Source organism: Apteryx mantelli, chromosome 7 (genome assembly GCF_036417845.1).
Source record: "Apteryx mantelli isolate bAptMan1 chromosome 7, bAptMan1.hap1, whole genome shotgun sequence".
NCBI classification, from domain to species: Eukaryota; Metazoa; Chordata; class Aves; order Apterygiformes; family Apterygidae; genus Apteryx; species Apteryx mantelli.
Window position 1 is genome coordinate 21474822 of NC_089984.1, and position 18103 is coordinate 21492924.

Here is an 18103-nt window from a genome sequence, read left to right on the forward strand (position 1 = left end):
AAAAAAAAATAGAGGGCAGTCTTGACAGAGTCAGGAGGAAGTCAAAGCCCATTTGCAGTGTATTGAAATCTATTGTCATGGGAAGAAATGTTTTTGGCTGTAATGCTACTGATAAGAGCTGTTCACTTAACCAAAGGGAACCAGTCAGGCACTTCATGTCAAGTTTCTCTTCTGTCTACTATGCCAAACCACCCTCTTCTGGACTGCTCTTTCATGCGCTGTGCCTGTAGCAGGACAGGGGCTGGGGGCTCCAGCAGGAGCCGCTCCTTAGCCACCCACCCCTGCAGCTACAAGTTGTTGTCGCCTCAGGAGCGTTCCCTGGCTGATGTGAAATTATTCCAGTTTCCTTGCAAGGGAGGTTCCTGTAGACATCAAAGTCACTATCTGAACTAGCACTGACTGCAGAATTGTTTTTAGGTGACAGGCCAGAATTAGAATGGACCAAACAAGCTGATTCATCTCTTAAACCTCCAGATTTCCCTTCTTTTTCAGCTGTTGAGCATGTCAGTTGTAGGCTTTACTCTCTGTGACATTAAGCAGAGTTCAAACTTAGGACTTCCAGTCTTTAAAATCTTCCACTGTTTTCCAGATTAGGATCTCGGATATATTTGCTGTAATTCTTGTCTTCATTTTAATGAGATGGGTGGCAATGTGCAGGCCAGTTGCTTTGGAAATGTTACAGGCTTGCAAAATGAAGACTCAGAGGTGCAATAGCTTTCTAAAAATGCATGGGTGGGGGTGTGTATCAGGAGGGAAAGGAGCTACTTAAACAGAAAAATAGTGTTGGTGCAAAACAAATTAGTGCTAGCTGGTCATGAATTAAATTTAGGCTGTAGGTCAGAACCTGCATTCTAACTGGAAGAAGAATGAGCTCTGGAATAGCCTTCAGGAGGAGCAGTGGAGGCAGAAAGCTGTACCAGTTTTAAGCTGGGACATGAAATGTTCTCAAACAGGATTGTATGACACAGTTGCCTGCAATAGCATAGGAGTCGACTTGATGACCCAGGAGATCCTTTTCTGCCCTATGTTCCAAAGTGGTGACCTTGAACTGAGTTAAGTCAGGTTGCGGGTGAGCTTTGTTTACTCTGAAGTTGATGACTGAAAGATGACTTAATTCAAAAGCATCGCTGAGTTCTTAAAGCCACATCTCCTATTTTAAATTTCTTACTTGATTTCTGTTTTTCCAAGTAACGCATTCCTGTTAAATTGCACAAAAGTTAGCTGGGGCAGATGTCCCCAGCTTAACTTTGCAGATTAGGAAGGAAACAAACATGCTCCATACCTAAAAATAAATAAATAAATAAAGCCATGATATTGCATATGAAATGTGCTATGTTTATTTCTTCTAACAGCTGTAAGCTCAATTATTTATAAGAACATTTAATGCCAGCTTGTGTTCTATGCTGCCATTTGTTTCATTTAGCAAGCTTTCACTGCTCCCTCTCTGCTGTTTTAACACTCGCTGAAGAGCGCAGGGAGGCCGTTGTGTTGTTCAGAATTAGTGCAATTCTTCTGTGCACTGCTTATTCATAGTCTTTTTGTGAGATTTATTCTTAGGAGCGTAATGTCTTCTGAAGGAGTGCCAGGATGTTCTTTAACCCTTAAAATTACAATGACAGGCAATGTATTTCTTTCAGTATTTCAGGGTAAAGTATGGTAATATACGGTACTTGGAGAGAGAGCTGATTGCCTGTGTTAACCTGAAGCTGCCTCCTGTAATCTAGTTATTTTCTCTCTCCATGCTTTATGTAATATAATGTGAGAAGTGAAGAGGTGGTATTGTAGCCTTGATAACTGTGCTTCAGATGCAGGAAGGAACTCGGTTAGACAACTCACATGTTTAGACCATTAACTTCAAACCAAGCACATGCCAAAATGTTTCTCTGGGCCTGGGGCAGAGCTCGGCAGGACCAAACCCCACATGCAATGTGGGCCTGCCATGGGGCCGGGCAGCAGGCAGTCCGCCTAAGGAATTCAACACTGTAGGTGTATCAGGAAGCATCGCTGAGAGAAGCTGCCATACCCTTTATGCCAAGCTTTTAGACATACTTTGAGCCCACCCTCGGGTAATGGTAGGGGCGCGAGCAGCCCTCTCTGTGGGCAAACTCAGCCAGGCGCCGAGGCTGCGGGTGCCACTGGCAGCAGCCAAGCTGGAGCGGCTGGGGTGTCCCAGAGTGAACAAAAATGAACTGGGAACTTCAGTTGTCTGGAACAAAAAATAAACTTGACCAATCTGATTTTCTCCACCTCTGCTAAAGTACAAAAATAATCTAAACTGCAAAAATTTCTCTACTCTAAGCATCGAGTGCTAAGTTGGGTGGGGTTGTTGGCGTGACGTGAGGCTGTGTCCTGGGAGCTGTGTTTGCTGGCACATTCCTTGAGCAAAGGACCCTCCGGAGCAGGGGAAGTGGCAGTGGTGCGGCCCTCTGCCCCCTTCCCATCTTTGGGACTCCATGTTACTGACATGGCTGTGTGCGCAGAACATGTGAATCTGGCACACTGCTGGCAATGTGCGGAAAGGCCTGAGCTGCGGGCTAAATAACCGAGCGTTGCAAATGGTATGCAGGATCTGACCACACGAAAAGTAAATGTTATGATTGCTGGTCCTCCTGGTGTTTATGTAAGTCTCAAAGCTTGGCATTTTTCTAAAAGCCTCAACTCCTAGATTATATGAATATAAGTAACAATTTCAATTTTCATTTCAAAACAACCATAAAACCCTTAAAGTTCTTGTGCCTGGAGAGAAAAATTTGGAAGTGTAAAAGCTCAAACCTGAGAAGATAAAGCAGGAGGCCAAATCTCAGGAATTTAGGGACCTGCCTCATAAATTTTGAATGCTTATGTTTAGCAATTTACATCTTAAAATCCTATGTGAATAATCAGAGCTGTCAATAGTAACAAGAGAAGAAACCAAAGGAAATTACTTCTCCGCACACATTTGACCACCAAAAATAACTACCTCCTGCGACACTTAACTGAGATACCAGTGACTTAAGAGCATGTGTCCTTACTCGGAACTATTAATGAGCTGTTTGTTATTCCCTGCCATTACAGGGGGAGTACTTGAATGTTTAGAGCCTGTGAGATAATCCAGAGACATGCTGTGCAGCAGTAGTCACCACTTATCTGCATTCCTCCTAAATAGGGTTCCAAATCCCCTGTTCTCTTTTCCACACCAAGTAGGGAAAGAGCTACAGTCTTGGAAGAAATGTGCTGGGGATGAAAGGGAAGAAGGAACCATTAAATGTCCGTCTAGAGCTACAACGGAGCTGGTCAGGACTTGGTGGACGTTACGTACAGGCATTGGCATGTGCAGAATTGCAGCCCATGGTTTATGCCCTTAGGAATTCAGTACCTTTCATTGTATTTTGAATGAGTGCAACTTTGAAGCCTTTGTTGCTTTTTTTGTCACATTTCGGGAAAGGCATGAATTCAGGTCTGGCAAGGAGACAGACTGTCCACTGATTGGAACAGGGAGTTGGAAGGAGTAACTTTTTTGTTTTATTTTGTTTTGCGTTGCCTAATCTGGCAGTACCAGTTTCTCTGTTTTTAAGATTACATGAGGGATCTCATTGTTAGTTCCCTTTGAAAGGCTCTGTGCTGAAGTGCTGCTGCTCACGCTTGCACAAGCCTGCAGGACTGGCTCGGCTATGTCTGCAGGAAGCTCTCCAGAGCACCCGGGAGCAGAAAATGTTTCCAAATCCCCCTCCTTCCGCAGCCTGCAGGCAGCCTAGGGACAGGCTGTCTGGCCAACCTGGCAGGGACTGCTCTGTCTAATGATGCACTAGCCCAACACTCATGGCACACTAATGTACAGCATGTATATAGCCAGGTGTTACAGAGGGCAACACTTTGCTATACTTGGACCATGGAGCCAGATGTGCTGCCTGGCTGAACCATATATCTAGTCCCAAGAGCAGCCTCAGGCTACTCCATAAAACACAAGATAGGCCTAATCAGACTTCAGTATGTAATTTAAGTTAAACGTATGTGAGACAGGTAGAATAACCCTGTAGCCCTAATGCAAAAAGGTGCTGAAGCATGTTCTAAACTTCAAAGATGCGCCATAATCTCCTAAATCTAAAAGATGATTATTTCTACCTGCATGCAGCCAATCTGCATACAGATCCTCAGCTGATCTAAATCAACTTTTAAATGGAGTCTCTAGAGTTGCACTCATTCATATCCACCAAGCACTAAGAATTTAATCCTTTGTATGGGAACCTGCATTAGGTGCGAGTTCAGCCGAGTGCTTAAATAATGCTGTTTAGTTTCACAGTTAATAAACACTGAATGCTTGTTATTTTAATTGAATTCCATAATTGCTAATAAGTTTGGGGATATGTGGAAAAGTCATTTTCTAGATCTAATTCTAATGAGTTTGTCCGCCTACTTCATTTACTTATAGCAAACTTATTTCTTTAATTACCACTTTAATCTCCAAATCACTTCCTGTGAAAAGTAATTTGTTCTTTTAAAGCCAAATAATTGTGCGTTTTTGTGGGTTCTTTCATTAATGCTCTCCTTACATTGCAAGTAACATCAAGACTCCCGAATCCAAATAGAAAACACTGAAATCAGAGATTCTTTGAAGTGGTGATGCCAATATTTCTACATGGAGATGAGATAGTCTGAACAGCACAAAGCATGGGCCCAAGTTTAATTGCTCAGAGACTGCCATTGTGGAAGGGACCCTGTATTGCTCTGGGATTGTAGCAACAGTGGGCTCTGCCTTTGCCCGGGTTTGTGAGCTGGCATTCCTGTTTTCTCTCTAGAAAAGGTAATAGACTGGATTTTTTTGCTTTGTGTTTTGTATCGTGTATACTAGAGGAAAGCATGCAACATTTTGGGGATGCTCTAAGTGGAGCATCTTTCTTTCTGTTGACTTGCATGGAGCCTGTAGAGAGGAGGGCCAGTGCTGAGTCAAAACTTTTGGGTACCTGTGATCTCCTCAACTTCAGAATGACATTTGCGGAGGCTTTAATTCTAAAGCTGAGTTGGGACTTACCTCAGTTTTGGCCCTTCTTGTAGTTTTCTCCCTGCCTTACAGGGGGACATATATTTATCCAGTGAGTTTAACTCATAACAGTTTTCCATACATAGAAGATTATAATATTCCTACATATATCCTTTGCCTGGGTAGCCTGTAATTTGAGCCCATTTCTTTCTCCTTTACCTGAATTAAGGCATCTTCCTGTAATGGAAATCTTATTGAGATGAGAAAGAACATTATTAATAAATACAATTGTCCAAATTCTCAGACTGTGCCAGCCATCTCTAGTTCAGGGTCTTTACTCCTCATATGAAATAGTAGAAGCAAAAAGCAGGTATTGCATTGGCAGGCAAAGTCAGGCAGCAGGCCCTTAGGTTGTGTTCAGCTTTCATTGTTGACTAGTTTTAGGCTGCGGCCCCCACTTTGCACTGTGTTTCGCTGGAATCAGCTTAGAGTTAGGCTGCATCTTGCTGAGTCTTCACCAACCCATGGTGTATCTCTTATGTGGCTATTTCAATGAATAAAATGTTTAAAAAATTAAGTGTTGGCAGCTGTTGCTGGAGTGGCATGCTTGAGAGACCAGATACTGGCTAGTTTTAGCAGTGAACAGACTAGTCTGTTACTGTATTTGCTTGTTGAATTTTCTTTCCTTTCCTCTTAGAGTATCTGTCGAACACGTTTGTTATGTTCTGGCTGGTATGAAACAAATGCTAGCTAAGAATGGGGACAGTTCAAGCAGAATTGCCTGAAGGCAATTTCCACCTCTTACAATGTACCACTGCTGCCTCCAGTTCATGTAACAGGAAAACAAATATCTCCAACTATCTTGTTTGGTTTCTTATTTCTCTTAGCAACTTGGAAGGAGGGGAGGGTTTTGTACCCTCTTTCCCCCATATTTCACAGATTAGGGTCTTTGTCTATGCATGATTGTGCAGATTCTGATACCTATTTCTGTTTGTGTCCTGGGAGGCACCTAACCCAGGACCTTTTGGTCTAAAAGTGTGAGCACTAGCAGAAATAAAAAATTGGGTCTTATCTTGGCTGGAGTTACATTTGGTCTCACTCTCTTGAGTGCTATTTTTTGATGAAAATGAAATAAAATGAACATAAAATGAAAGGATTTTTAATGCAGTCTAGGACCCTTAGACAGTCAGGAGACCCTGGCAAACACAGACCTGTTTTGCAGAAATGCTGCTCTTTCACTGTTGAAACCAACATCCGCAGTGTCATGTTGAAACCTGTTTGCTGCTGTAGGTATCAAGTCCTGACAGGAGCAGGCACTGAGTATGAACAGGCCCCACAGTTGTCCCCTGTAGTCTTCCATGATCATGAATATTGACTTTTTCTCCTCTGATTCCAGTCTGAGAGTTTTTGTCTTGGGCTGGTAATTTCACTGCCTTTGGTCCCAGAAGAACTGAAGCTTCTCATTTTAAGTCTCACCTATGGGAGACTATTCCTGAAAATACCAGTATCACTGCTATTTTACTGCATGAATAAGGAACAGCTGCAGAGCACACTTTGTAAGATTATTTATCCCACTGTGTACCTCTGTGTCAGGACTCTTGGTGCTGGGTCTGTGCTCTTGTTTGGAAGGATACAATGTCCCTGAGTGCTCTTGCAACCTGTGCATCCCCCACCTGAGCAAATACCTTCGCAGCTGCTCATGCAAAGGCTGTGCACCTGGGCTTTGCCCTTTGGGAAGGCAGCTCACACACGTAAGGCAAGCTACTTGAATCTACGCTGAGAGAAGTGATGGGGGATACCCTGCTATATAGAAAGTCTCTTAATAGAAATGGAGATGAGATGTTCTCCTCCAGGATAAGGTGGTCAAGGAGAATAACGGAATGCTTGTTTAGCTAGAAACAATGGCTAGATAAAAGAAATCCATCCATAACTCAAGACGCCTTTCATTGGCATATCAGTACAAGCTTTGTAACAGAAAATGCTAACTTGATCTTTGTATTCTTTTTAACTTCAAAGGGGACAAGCAGGACCAGAAGTGATTGGGGCAGAAGTTAATATGAGTTTTTGTAGATAACTCTCTTCTGTATTGTAACATCTTCCAAAGGAGAGATGAACTTTGGTCTGAACAACAGATCGCCCTGAAATCTGGCAGTGCTCTAGGTTGAGGGCTTTTGCTTCGAGTTAGTATCACTGAGATAGATTTTTAAAATGGTGCACGTTTCAAAGATTAGAGACTAGCCAGATTTGCAGTTTGCCAGATGCAGGCTCTTACATTTTAGTCAGTATCTTGTGATTTAGTCTTGAGGGTTAGTCTGAAAATGTTTCTAGTAATATCTATATTTAGTAGGAATCCTGCTTAATTTCTGATAATTACCAGCAAAAAATGTAACTAACTAAATAAATCCATTTGGGCTGAGAAACTAAAAATTTTAAAGACACTGTGACTCCTACCTTGACTTCTGTGATGAATGTTCAGCGTCAGGTCCACTGCAGTCTGGGCAGACATGAAACATAATGTAATCGTTCTGCCTTTTACTTTAAACAGAGACAAAGAAGATCCAGAAGTGAAAAAGGCAAGTCCCTCGGCCACAATGAGCTCTGGTAAGTCTGTGTTATTTTCCACTTGCCTTCACTGACCTATCTTTTTACTGCTAGAATCATTCCTGTCTGTTTGTGATGCAATTGCTCTTTCCTTTTTTTTTCTTTTTTTCTATTTTGACTTTTCTTCTTCCCGGTTCTCAGACAATGCCCTCTGCTCAGGGAATGCTCAGGGAATCTGACTATTGATGAAACAGTGGAACAGCTTCTTAGTGAAAAATGTCCTGTCTTGATTTTTGTTGTTTAAATTTGGCCCATGAAGCTCAAAAAATGACTAGAAAGGTCAGATCTTGAGCTGAAGTAGGTCACTTTAGCTTCTTTTGTTTTGGAATGCAAGATTAGAATTCAAAATCATGTTAATTACCTGAAGGAACAATTGGAAAGACTTTCGTATGTATTAGTAGGGGCAAATGCCAAGTCTAACATCTGGATCAGAAAAAACAGCTGTTCAAGACAAATGAGGGAACAGCAAACAAATCTAGTTAGGCAGAAGAGAACCTCAGGGCTTGTCTGTGTGACAGGCCAAATCAGACTGAACAATTTTCATACTGTTGCAAAAAAATGCAGACATCATACCGAAGTGTCTTATGTCGGACATGTGGAATAATATTTCTACTGATTTTAGCACACTATCAGGTATCAGCTGGAGCATCGTGTCCAGTTTGGGGCATTAGAAAAATGTGGACCAATTGGAGTGAGTCCAGAGGAAAACTGGGGGAGTAGTCAGAGGTCTGAAAAATGTGAGCTAGGAATTTGGCTTAAACTTTGCTAAAGTTCCAAGTTTGAAGCACTGGAATACATTGTTTTGGGGTGATGCTGGAAGTTCATATGAACTGGTTAAACAAACGTTTGTCAGCAATGACACAGGTAGGTTCGCTTCTGCCATGGGTCAGGCAGGTGGATTAGATGACCTTGGAGGTCCTTTCCAGCACTCTCTTCTGTTTCACAGAATTCACCAGAGTGAGGTTTATTTGTGTCAGCTGAGAGCCCTGCAGATCTGAAAACCTCTCTCTTCCACAGAGATCTTTGGAATCTCTTTTTTGACCCTAAATCCAGAAAAATGCTGATTTCACATTAAGCTGGATTTCATGTTAGGCTTCCTTCAAATCTCAAATTTGAAGAGGTGCAGACTCAGAAAACTACCCCAGCAGCTTTGAGAATCAAACCTTCAGCATGTCAGTTAGCTATAGCAAAAGAAATATTCTCTTTGCTCCCCTTGGGCCCCAGGGTCAGTAGGTACTGGGAAGTTGCATGGCAGCCCTGAGTGCTGTAACACAGCACACTTCTGGAAAACCGGGGAGCACAGGGCCAGCTCCCTTATCTAGGAGGGACTTGTACATGGGCTGATACAGCAGTGAAGAGCAGTTACTTTGTCTATACTAGAGTATAGAGGCCCCATGGATGCTGCATGCACGTACAGAGACAGCCCCTGTTTCAATGAGGCTGCAATCCAGATAGGCAAAGGGAAAGGAGGAACAGGTGTCATCCAAAGGAGAAGGTTTGTGTCTCCAAGCAACATCTCTCAAAATAAACATATCTTCTAGTTCCTGAATCATATAGTGCTGATCCATGACATCCCCTCGTAGTCAGAGATTAAATTCAGTTGCACGTGTTTTAACCCAGAGGTAATCTGCTTTTTTGTTTGTCTTTCAGAACACGAAGAAATGGGTGTTGCAAAAACTGTTGTCAACGGGCTAATCTCGAGCAGCAATGGACAAGAAAAAGGTGAGTTAAGAGCTTCAGAGACATCTCCGCAGCTCCCCCTGCATGTCAGCTGAGTGATGTGGCTCATTTCCCCCGACATTCACTACAGCAGGGGTTTCCAAATTTAGTTTGCCTGGGTACTGATACAAGAAAAGCATTGTGCTGCACCATCCCTGCAGCAGCAGCAGCATTGAGTTGAACAAATATGCTTTGTCCCTTAAGCAGCAAAACGTGGCAGGCTAGATTTGCCTGTTAGTATATTTTTGAGTGCTGTTTTGAAGAAGGTTATGTACCACTTGCAGTGATTGTGAGCACCTGTGCTTCAGCATCTTAGTGCATTCAGACAGCGTGGATTTGTGGGTGCCTATGTGTGAATTCTGTTAACTTCAGTGGGAGGTGAAGGTTTGGGCCAAAGATTAAAGAGTAGGAAGTAACCATTTAAGTAATAAAGAAATCTGTCATTAGTAGCAACAATTTAGAACCAAAACTCATCTAAACAAAACAGTCTTTATGTTAACGTCAGTGGGTTTGGAGTGTGCTTTACAGCGTCCAGTATTGTACAGTGATTATATATATTTTGGCAGGGTGAAAGTGTGAGCTTGTATGGGTGTTTTTCTGCCAGGTTCCTTTCCTTTCTTTTCCTTTGATGACTTTTTATAGCAGTTAGGATTTTGACTGCATTGTAAGTGGCTGAATTCAATCAGTTACAGAGCAGGACATGATTAGGGTTGTTCCCTAAACCACAGGCTGTTTGGATGTGGGTTAAATGGGTTAAAAACCATTTCCTCAAATTAAAAATTAACAGTTTTATCTGAGGTTTGAAAAAAATCTGTCAAGCTCTTCCCCCATCCTCTTACTTGAGAGCCCTTTTCCAGGTAGGTGAAGTCTACGCTTTCCACTTTTGCCTCGGACTGGAAAGAACTGCCACAAGAGAGGGTGTACGCCCCACCCAGGCAGGTGTACACAGCACCCGAATGTCAGTGCCTCACTCAAGCTGGTAGAGTTAGCCAGCCTGTATCTCTTGGTTCCTATATGAGGGCCAGTCAGATGCTCTGAATTACGCTCTGGAAGAGCCTCTGTCCCTCTCCAAAGGCTTTCCTGAAAGCAGGAAATTAGATGCTTGCACCTAGTGCTCTGCATTGGGGGTGTGAAGAGTAGTTCCTCTTAACCCTTATTTTGCAGGCCAGAAGGAGGTGGAATGGACCTCAAGGAGGCAGCTATCATTTTCCAGTTAATATGTGCAGAAAACAAGTAGGTTTTAAAGGAGAAAATCCTGGCTCTGTGGAAATCAACAGCAAAACTCAAGTTTATTTTTATGGAGCCGTGATTTACAAGGTGTTTATTTTGGCTAATCCTGTTGAGCTTCACCTATAAGTGATTTTGCCTTTCTTTCTCTATTTTGTTTTTTATTTTTTTTATAAATAGACTTCCACATTAGCTGCATTATAGAGTTAGAGAGGAAGTATGAGGAGTTTTGGAGAGTTTTTGTAACAATTGCTAGAGTGTTGCACAGTGCGACCTACAGTTTTCTTCTAAAAAAACATTGTGTCTGATAGTAATGTATCCAGTATAATTAGTATACTAGCTGATGGAGTCCAATAGTAATCTCTCTGATTTACTGTTTAAATGAATGGATTTTTCTAAATTGGGTATTTTGATAATTGCCCTGTGGCGTGGGCCTGTTTTCCAGATTGTCTCATGTGTTTCTACTTTCTGTTGCTGATTTTGTAAAATATGTACTTTAAAATCCAGAATTCATATAATGTGGCTGGTGTAATGTTCCCCTCTGAACCTTTCACCTCTTGTTTTTTCACTTTACCTTGTTTTAACTGAGCCATTTTAGTGTTGACTTAACATTTTTATTTTTGCATGTAGTGTATCTCAGCTAAATGACTACACTAAACTTTATTGATGGCTTCTAAAAACTAATGCTTCCAGATTCTTTTCCTCTTCTGCACAGCAGTTAGGCAATTCAGTAAGCAGTTCCGTATGCTGCATAAAACAGGCACGTCCTGAATTAGGGTGAACGAGGGGATATTTTTAACGATTGCATCACTGCTCTTTGGACTGCTTTTGCATCTGAAATTTCCTGCTATTGTGTCTCCAAGTACATTAGAAACTTTGTGGCATGCTTCCCAACTCTGTTCTTCCTTTTTGGATGTGCCATTTACACTTTTGTGTTTGCAGCTGTTGACGTCCCTTTATGTACACGCTCTATTTCTGCCGTTAAAATAATCCCTGTGAAGAAAGTGAAAAGTTCTCCTCACCTAGTGCTGCCTACAGGTATCTTCTTCTCCCTCCCCATATGCATTAGTTGGCCATCATTCTCTCTCTCTCTCTCTCTCTCTTTCTCTTTTTTTCTCTCTGCTTCACCCACTTTTTTCAGCTAGTTTTTAGCTTCATCCTCTTTTCACTGCTTCCAGAGCTGTAGATTTCATCAGTAAGTAATCAAGTTAGCTCATGATGACACAACACACTGCTCTCAATTACGCTGCTCCTCTGCAGACATAATTGAGTCTGCCTGAATCTGGGATCATTGTAAACTCTTCCACTAATGCTTGGTTATGAATGATATTGTTATTGCAGCCTCATTTTGAACCAAACTCCTGATGAACCAAAGAATATTTCCTGTATGTCTTTGGTCTTTATGAAAGTACATAGACATCAGAGATTTTATTTTACAGGTTCAAGCGTAGTTCAATGTCTGTGGAATGGTTTTGTTTTTCTTTTCCTGTATGTACACTGACTTTGCAGAAATTTTATATGGATAAATAAGGGTGATAGGCTTGCTGTGACCCCTTCCCCAAACACATATTTTCCAGCTAAAAGTACAAGATTATTTTTGTAATTTGCTGAATTTGGACATTCCGACTAGTCTAGCTGATACTGCTTGTCTTTTCTGGTCTTTGTCACATGTGTGTGCCGTTGCACTAGTACGGTGCTAATATCATGTTTGTTACCATCTGCTGAATTTCTATACTGAGAGATTCAGATTTTTGTTTTCCTTCTTTTCATCTAAATTGTGAGGAAATTCAAAATCATAGGTATTTGTCCTCCTCTCCTAAAATGAAATTATTCTGATGGTATTTCATTTTCACACCTTTTCAAAACATTCTAATTTTGTTGAGTTCAGAATATTTTTTCCAATTCTTACTGTTTTGACTGTCATTACATTTGTAATGTATTGTACAAAAATAAAAATATCAGGTAAAAATAAAATGTCTGAATCTTATCAAAATTAAATGCTTTGATATTTTCTCATGACAATTCCATGAAGTTGATTGGTTTCTTCATAGTGTTTCCATTTTGTCAAGTCATCATTCTCCAGCGGAAAACACTTCTAGTGGAAAATTTTCAGGCAGATTTCTGTGAGAATGTAGTTAGAAATCAAGACAGCGTTGCCTTCAAGAATTGTTTCTATATCCAGAATTTTGAAAACTCAAAGTTCAGAGGTGGTTGGATTTGAGGGGAGAAATTCAGTCCCATCTCTAAGTTTTTATGATATATTTAAGAAAACAGTTAATAAATATACTTTCGTTCAAACTGCAGTAAACCTTGTAAAAGGGCTATTTTCTGAAGGTTTGGACTGTGGGTGTATTTTCAGAGGCATAAATGGTGGATTCCCAGGCTAACCATCTGATTACCAATTTTACCTTTTTTCGGTCATATCTGAAAGATTAATGATAAGTAGCAAAACTACTGTTGTTAGTAACAGTGGATGAGATCAAACTGACACCTCACCAAACCACAATGTATGCATGATACTTGCAAAAGAGCCCCCAAAAGATAGGCAGTCTGTGGTATAAACACGGCGAGTGTGCAGCATTGGCCACGTAAGCAAAAGGGGAAGGCTGAGCGCAGGGGAGCACCTTAGGAAGCAGCTGCACTTCAGTGCTGGTTTGTGTGCGCAGGAACCTCAGGCCTCCTGCCTGCAGTGCCCCGTCACTGTTTGCTGGATAGCACAGGAGAAGTGCTAGCATCCTGATATGCACCTCTGCCCTCAGTCACCAGGGAAAGGTTAGTCCCTGTGCCTTCTGGTACGGGCTGGGTTCCTGCCCCTAGAAACGTAGCATCCGAATGGAGCAGACAAAGGGCAAGAGCGGAACCTGGCCCAGAAGCTGGCTGTTTTCCCCTCTTCATGGTTTACGTATCCATAATACGGAAGCAGGATATGTCAGAGTGCAGCGCAAGACGTGCGCTCTGTGTGACACCTGCCTATCAACCAGAAAAATATGGCATTTAAAGCCCCTCCAGCATTCTCTGTTATTTCTGGGCCTTATTTGCTCAAACTGCACTCTCACACTCTGCTCTGGGTATGTTTATTTTTGCCAAAGCAATCAAGAAAAACCTTTTCACTTGCTCAACAACTTCATGACCAAGGAACAAAATGTTGACTAGAAAGGAGAGGAGAAGGAGAGAATAGGAAAGGAACTAAATTAAGCATTTGGTGAGGAGGGGTCTAGAAGAAGGTACTCTTCTGGGATATTTTCTGCTTTTGCCTGCTTTGCTAGCCCTAGGGCAAGAATAGGCTGTGTAGTAAAGACAGATCAGCTGCATCCCCAACCTCTGGAGCTGTGGTTCAGGAAAAGGCTGATACGTCTGTCTTGAGCTTTAAGAATGCTAATAAGATGTGGGGGCTATGGGCAGCTTTAACCTCTCCAACACATAGGATTATGTGTAGGATTTCTCTCAGCAAATACTGCTGAACTAAACATTTAGACTCTTACAGTTCTTGGAGAGAAACAGGCAATTTTGGGGCCTTTCTCCTCCAATGTGATGGAGGCAGTTACCTTGTGGTGCGCTCTAGGTGTTTTCATTTCTCTCCAGTGCCTGTGAAGAGAATCTGGGTGAGGAGCTCAGAAGAACAGCTACCCTGTGGATGTCTGAATTAGGTCACCACCAGTGTGTCCCCACCTCATAGAGTTACAGCTCTCTTAAAACTGGAGTTTTAGAGCTTAAACCTTGGGCCTCTGGTTTAAACAGGTGTTGATGGAGTCCTGATGCTGTATGTTGTGCTGTGTGGACGTGAATGATAGCTAGAACTGAAGTCCTGGGCAAGAGCATCTTCTGATCCTGCTTGAATCATGTGAAAATCACTCAGAAGTCAACATCCATTCTCAGCCATTTGGGTGACCTTAAGGCATGACCAGTTGTGTGGTGGGAATGCAATTTGGCATATTTAAAACCTGAAAACAGGATTAAGCACTATTTGATTGTCTGTGTGCATATAGCCTTTCCCTTCATAGTTAAGGGCCACCTCAGTGCTGCAAATTAACTAGAGGCTGAACTGTAGGACCTGAAAGTCTCTTTTGATTCCCTACTTATTCCATCCTTCCTCCAGTTTCAAGTATGGATCTGCTACCTGACACTATCCTTTTTGAGAAAGCCCCAAAGCACTGGAAGCTCGTGCAAAAGCTTGGACACTGGTAATTCCAGCACAGAGGACTTCCAATGACATTCATTGAGTCCCTCCCCTTATTGCTGTCGTCCATCTGATACTGGTGATATTTCTTTATTTTGTGGCAGTGTGTTGGAGCCTTGGCTAAGGTGTTGTCATGTTCTGTAGGTGCTGTACTGGTGTGGGTTTAATTGGGCATTTTCTTACTGAAATCAGCCAGGAGATACTGATCTCCACGAACACGGGCTGTTGTCTGGGCAATAAGCAGCAGCCTTTGCCCTCTCCCTCCATTCTAAAGGCATAACTTTCATTAAAATACCAGTTTCTGGAGAGAAACTGCATCCTTCCCACTGCAGAGATAACATGATCCTCACCCTATAAAGATAAAGATCATCTTGTGTTGCCATTTGTGCAACACAGCACCTGCCCAGAACCTCTTCAGGCTCCTTGTGCATTGGTAGGACTGGCAGCTGATTTTAGGTAGGTCAGAGTGAAAAAACAGATGGTCATTGCGGGGTCAGTAATAGATAGTGCACACGAAGGGGAAGGGGTGTGTTTTCCAGGGGAAGTAGCTTGGATAAGTGAGAGACTCTTTAGGCTTATTGTTCCAATAGATATCTTGGAAGAAACAACTCTCCAGAAAGTTTTTTTATGAGAGGAGGGAGACGGCCTTGAAGCTCTGATTTGTTATTACTTAATGGGATGGCATGAGAAAAAGCCAAAATGTGTGGACTGAAATGTGCAAGGATAAGCCCACAAAGAAGCTGTGCTGAATCAGACCTCAGCAAGGAAGCTGACATGATCTGTTTTTTGTCTTACAAGGTGATCTGAACAGGTATATGTTAAATCTCTTTCTAGTTTTTGGGAGAGTTTTTGTGTTAGAGGATTAAACACAGCCATGAAATGGGGGAGATGGTGAGAAAGTGACTTGCAGTATCTTTAGATTATATTCAGCATAGTTATGAGATTTTGTCCTCCAGTAGTCCTAAGACATTCTTTCTCTTTCGGTCCTGCACAAAAGGCATTTCTAAGGCCTCAGCACACAAACCGTGTTGCTTTGTACCACTGGGACATCCCAGTAGCAGAGCCACAGGTATAACAGTAGAAAACTTCACTAGTACAATATCTCCATGGAAAGCAGACCTAATAAAGCAAAGGGGCCTGTGAAATTCGGTTCAAACACTCATCTTTTTTTCTTGTTTTCTTAGCTCTGTTACACTGACTCAGACCTTATTTCTACATTCATCAACTACCTGAATACAAAACTGCTTTGATTTCTCAATGCTTTAAATCCAGAGCTAATCTTCATCCACATAAGCATTACTAGATTGATTCACCCAGAGGCAGCCGTGCTGCAATTACTCCATAGAGCTCTGAGGGCTCCTAATAGTGCTGTATCATCTGTTTCAATGTGTCGCCTTTGTGGGTGTGCATTTCCTCTAGAAACGGATCCCAGCAAAGTCTGTAGCGGAAAAGGAGCTGTGACCCTCCGGGCATCTCCAGCCTATGAAGAAAATCAGAATATCTCTTCGCCATGTCCTCAGGATGTTGAGCAACCTGAAAGTAAGTGTTGTGGGTAAAAGCTTAGCTGGAACGTGTAACTTGCAGTAACATCATGTGAGGTCAGTCCAGGATCTTGGGATGATCTTTTTTTGACTAAAATCTAAAGCCCTAAGTCCCATAGTAGAGTCATAAACCTCTTGCAAGGATGAGACCAGTGGAGGGAGACAGAGTCCTGTTCTCTGCTAGTGTGGGTTACTCATGGGGTAAGTTTGTTTACAGCTCCCTATTGCTGTAAGGGGCACCTAAAACTGTGAACTCTTTTTTTTCCTGGCAGGTCTATATGGCCTCCTTTTATCCCAGGCACGAGGTGGAACAGAAAGAGTCTGGGTGGCATTGCTGCCGCAGCAGCATTCACTTGCGGTTGTCAAGGGAGCAGGGATGGCATCCCAGACGGACAGTGTCTCCACAGAACTCTAGAGTCTTTCAATAGCAGATGTGTAATTACTTAATTGTAAGAGACAGGCAAAGCATAACAAACCTGGCTAGTGCTGTGGGTCTGGCAGAGAGGATGAGCTCCCAAAGGCAAGATGCTGTTAAGGGAGAAGGGGGTCAAACTTGCTCCTGAAAGCAAAGCATACATAGTTTCAGGATTTATTGTTATAGGAAGGGTGATTCCATTAATTTCAGTCCCAATGTGCTGCTTTCTGCCTCCCTCTTCTCCTCCCCTTCTGCTCCACCTGTGACCTTCCCTCTTTTCATGCTTGCCATTCTCTGTTTCTTCATTCCCTGCCCCCCATTGCCTCTCTCCTCTCTGTTGATGGCTTCATAAATTTCCAGCAGCCTGAATGGCAATGAGCCCATTACTATGGAAATAAGCTCATTAATACTTCCTTTGCTTACTCTCTCAATCACTTTATGAAATGCACTTTGGAGCTGGAAGAGTTCTTTGCATACAACTTGAACAGCAAAATGACTAACATGGGGAGGGGTGGTGGGGAGGAGCCCAGTAGGAGGTGGGCAAATAGGCGATGAGACCAACTTGTCTCAATGCATGCAGCTGCAGGGGCTGGGCTGTAAAGTGACATCATATTTTATACTCCCCCCCCCTCTTACACACACACTAGGTCTGCAAAACCTGATCTATTTGTTGGCAGTCCTCTACCCAGGTTAATCATATATAGCAATGTTGATAAGGACAGATATGTCTGCAGCCTATGTTGTGGCTGAATATGGGGCCCTGCATTTTCAGTAATGTGTGGCATTTGGACTTCAAGTTGCAGCTTTAGAAAGTAGCTAGCTGGGCTGCCTTTTTGCCTCTGAAATAAGAATGTCAATGAACAATTGTTTCTTCATTGCTCTGAATGAATTGCCTTGTGTTTACAAAGGTCAGAAACAGGGAGGGCATCATGTTTAGGGCTGGTCTCTATGGTAATTAGGCAGCCCTGTCAGAAAGAATTTTATGTGTGAAATGAAGTAGCTCGACTCTTAACTTCAGTTGGTAAATGTTTTCTGTAAATGTAACTGTTTATTTTCTTCCCCTTTCCTTTCCTTTATGCCTACCCTCCACCCCATTTCTTCCATCCCTGCTTTCCGTGAAATGCTTAGGTCTGGAGCCAGAAAACCCAGAAACAGGTACAAATGTTGGCTGTTTATTTTGTTGCTTCTGTTGCTTTCCTGGAAGTATTTCTTGTTGCCTGGCAAAAAAAAAAAAAAAAAAAAAAAAGAAAGTCCCTTCCTTTCACTTCTTCAGTAACTGGAGGGAATCCTCTGTGATTTGAGGTTTTCCTTCCCCTGTAGATGATTGCAGATTGTCGTCTAACACTGATGCCAATGGGGATGCCCAACCATCTTCTCTGGCTGCCAAGGGTTATAGGAGTGTGCGTCCAAACCTTTCCTCAGACAACAAGCCACAGGTAAGCTTTTCTTTTGTGACTCTGAGCGTG

The 18103-nt window shown here is 42.4% G+C and overlaps 1 protein-coding gene across 11 annotated transcripts in view; it reads left to right on the forward strand.

Moving 5' to 3' along the window:
* The window catches only part of SORBS1 (sorbin and SH3 domain containing 1), a 182803-nt gene that overhangs the window by 100248 nt on the left and 64452 nt on the right, over positions 1-18103 (forward strand). For 8 of the 11 annotated variants that reach the window (XM_067299942.1, XM_067299943.1, XM_067299945.1 and 5 more), the window contains exons 4-9: positions 7503-7558; positions 9209-9280; positions 11447-11542; positions 16101-16220; positions 17766-17792; positions 17958-18073. In XM_067299942.1, the coding sequence (XP_067156043.1) occupies positions 7549-7558; positions 9209-9280; positions 11447-11542; positions 16101-16220; positions 17766-17792; positions 17958-18073 (441 nt within the window). In that variant the 5' untranslated portion in view covers positions 7503-7548. The remainder of the gene's footprint in view (positions 1-7502; positions 7559-9208; positions 9281-11446; positions 11543-16100; positions 16221-17765; positions 17793-17957; positions 18074-18103) is intronic. The other 3 variants (XM_067299950.1, XM_067299951.1, XM_067299953.1) reach the window with 1 other exon arrangement.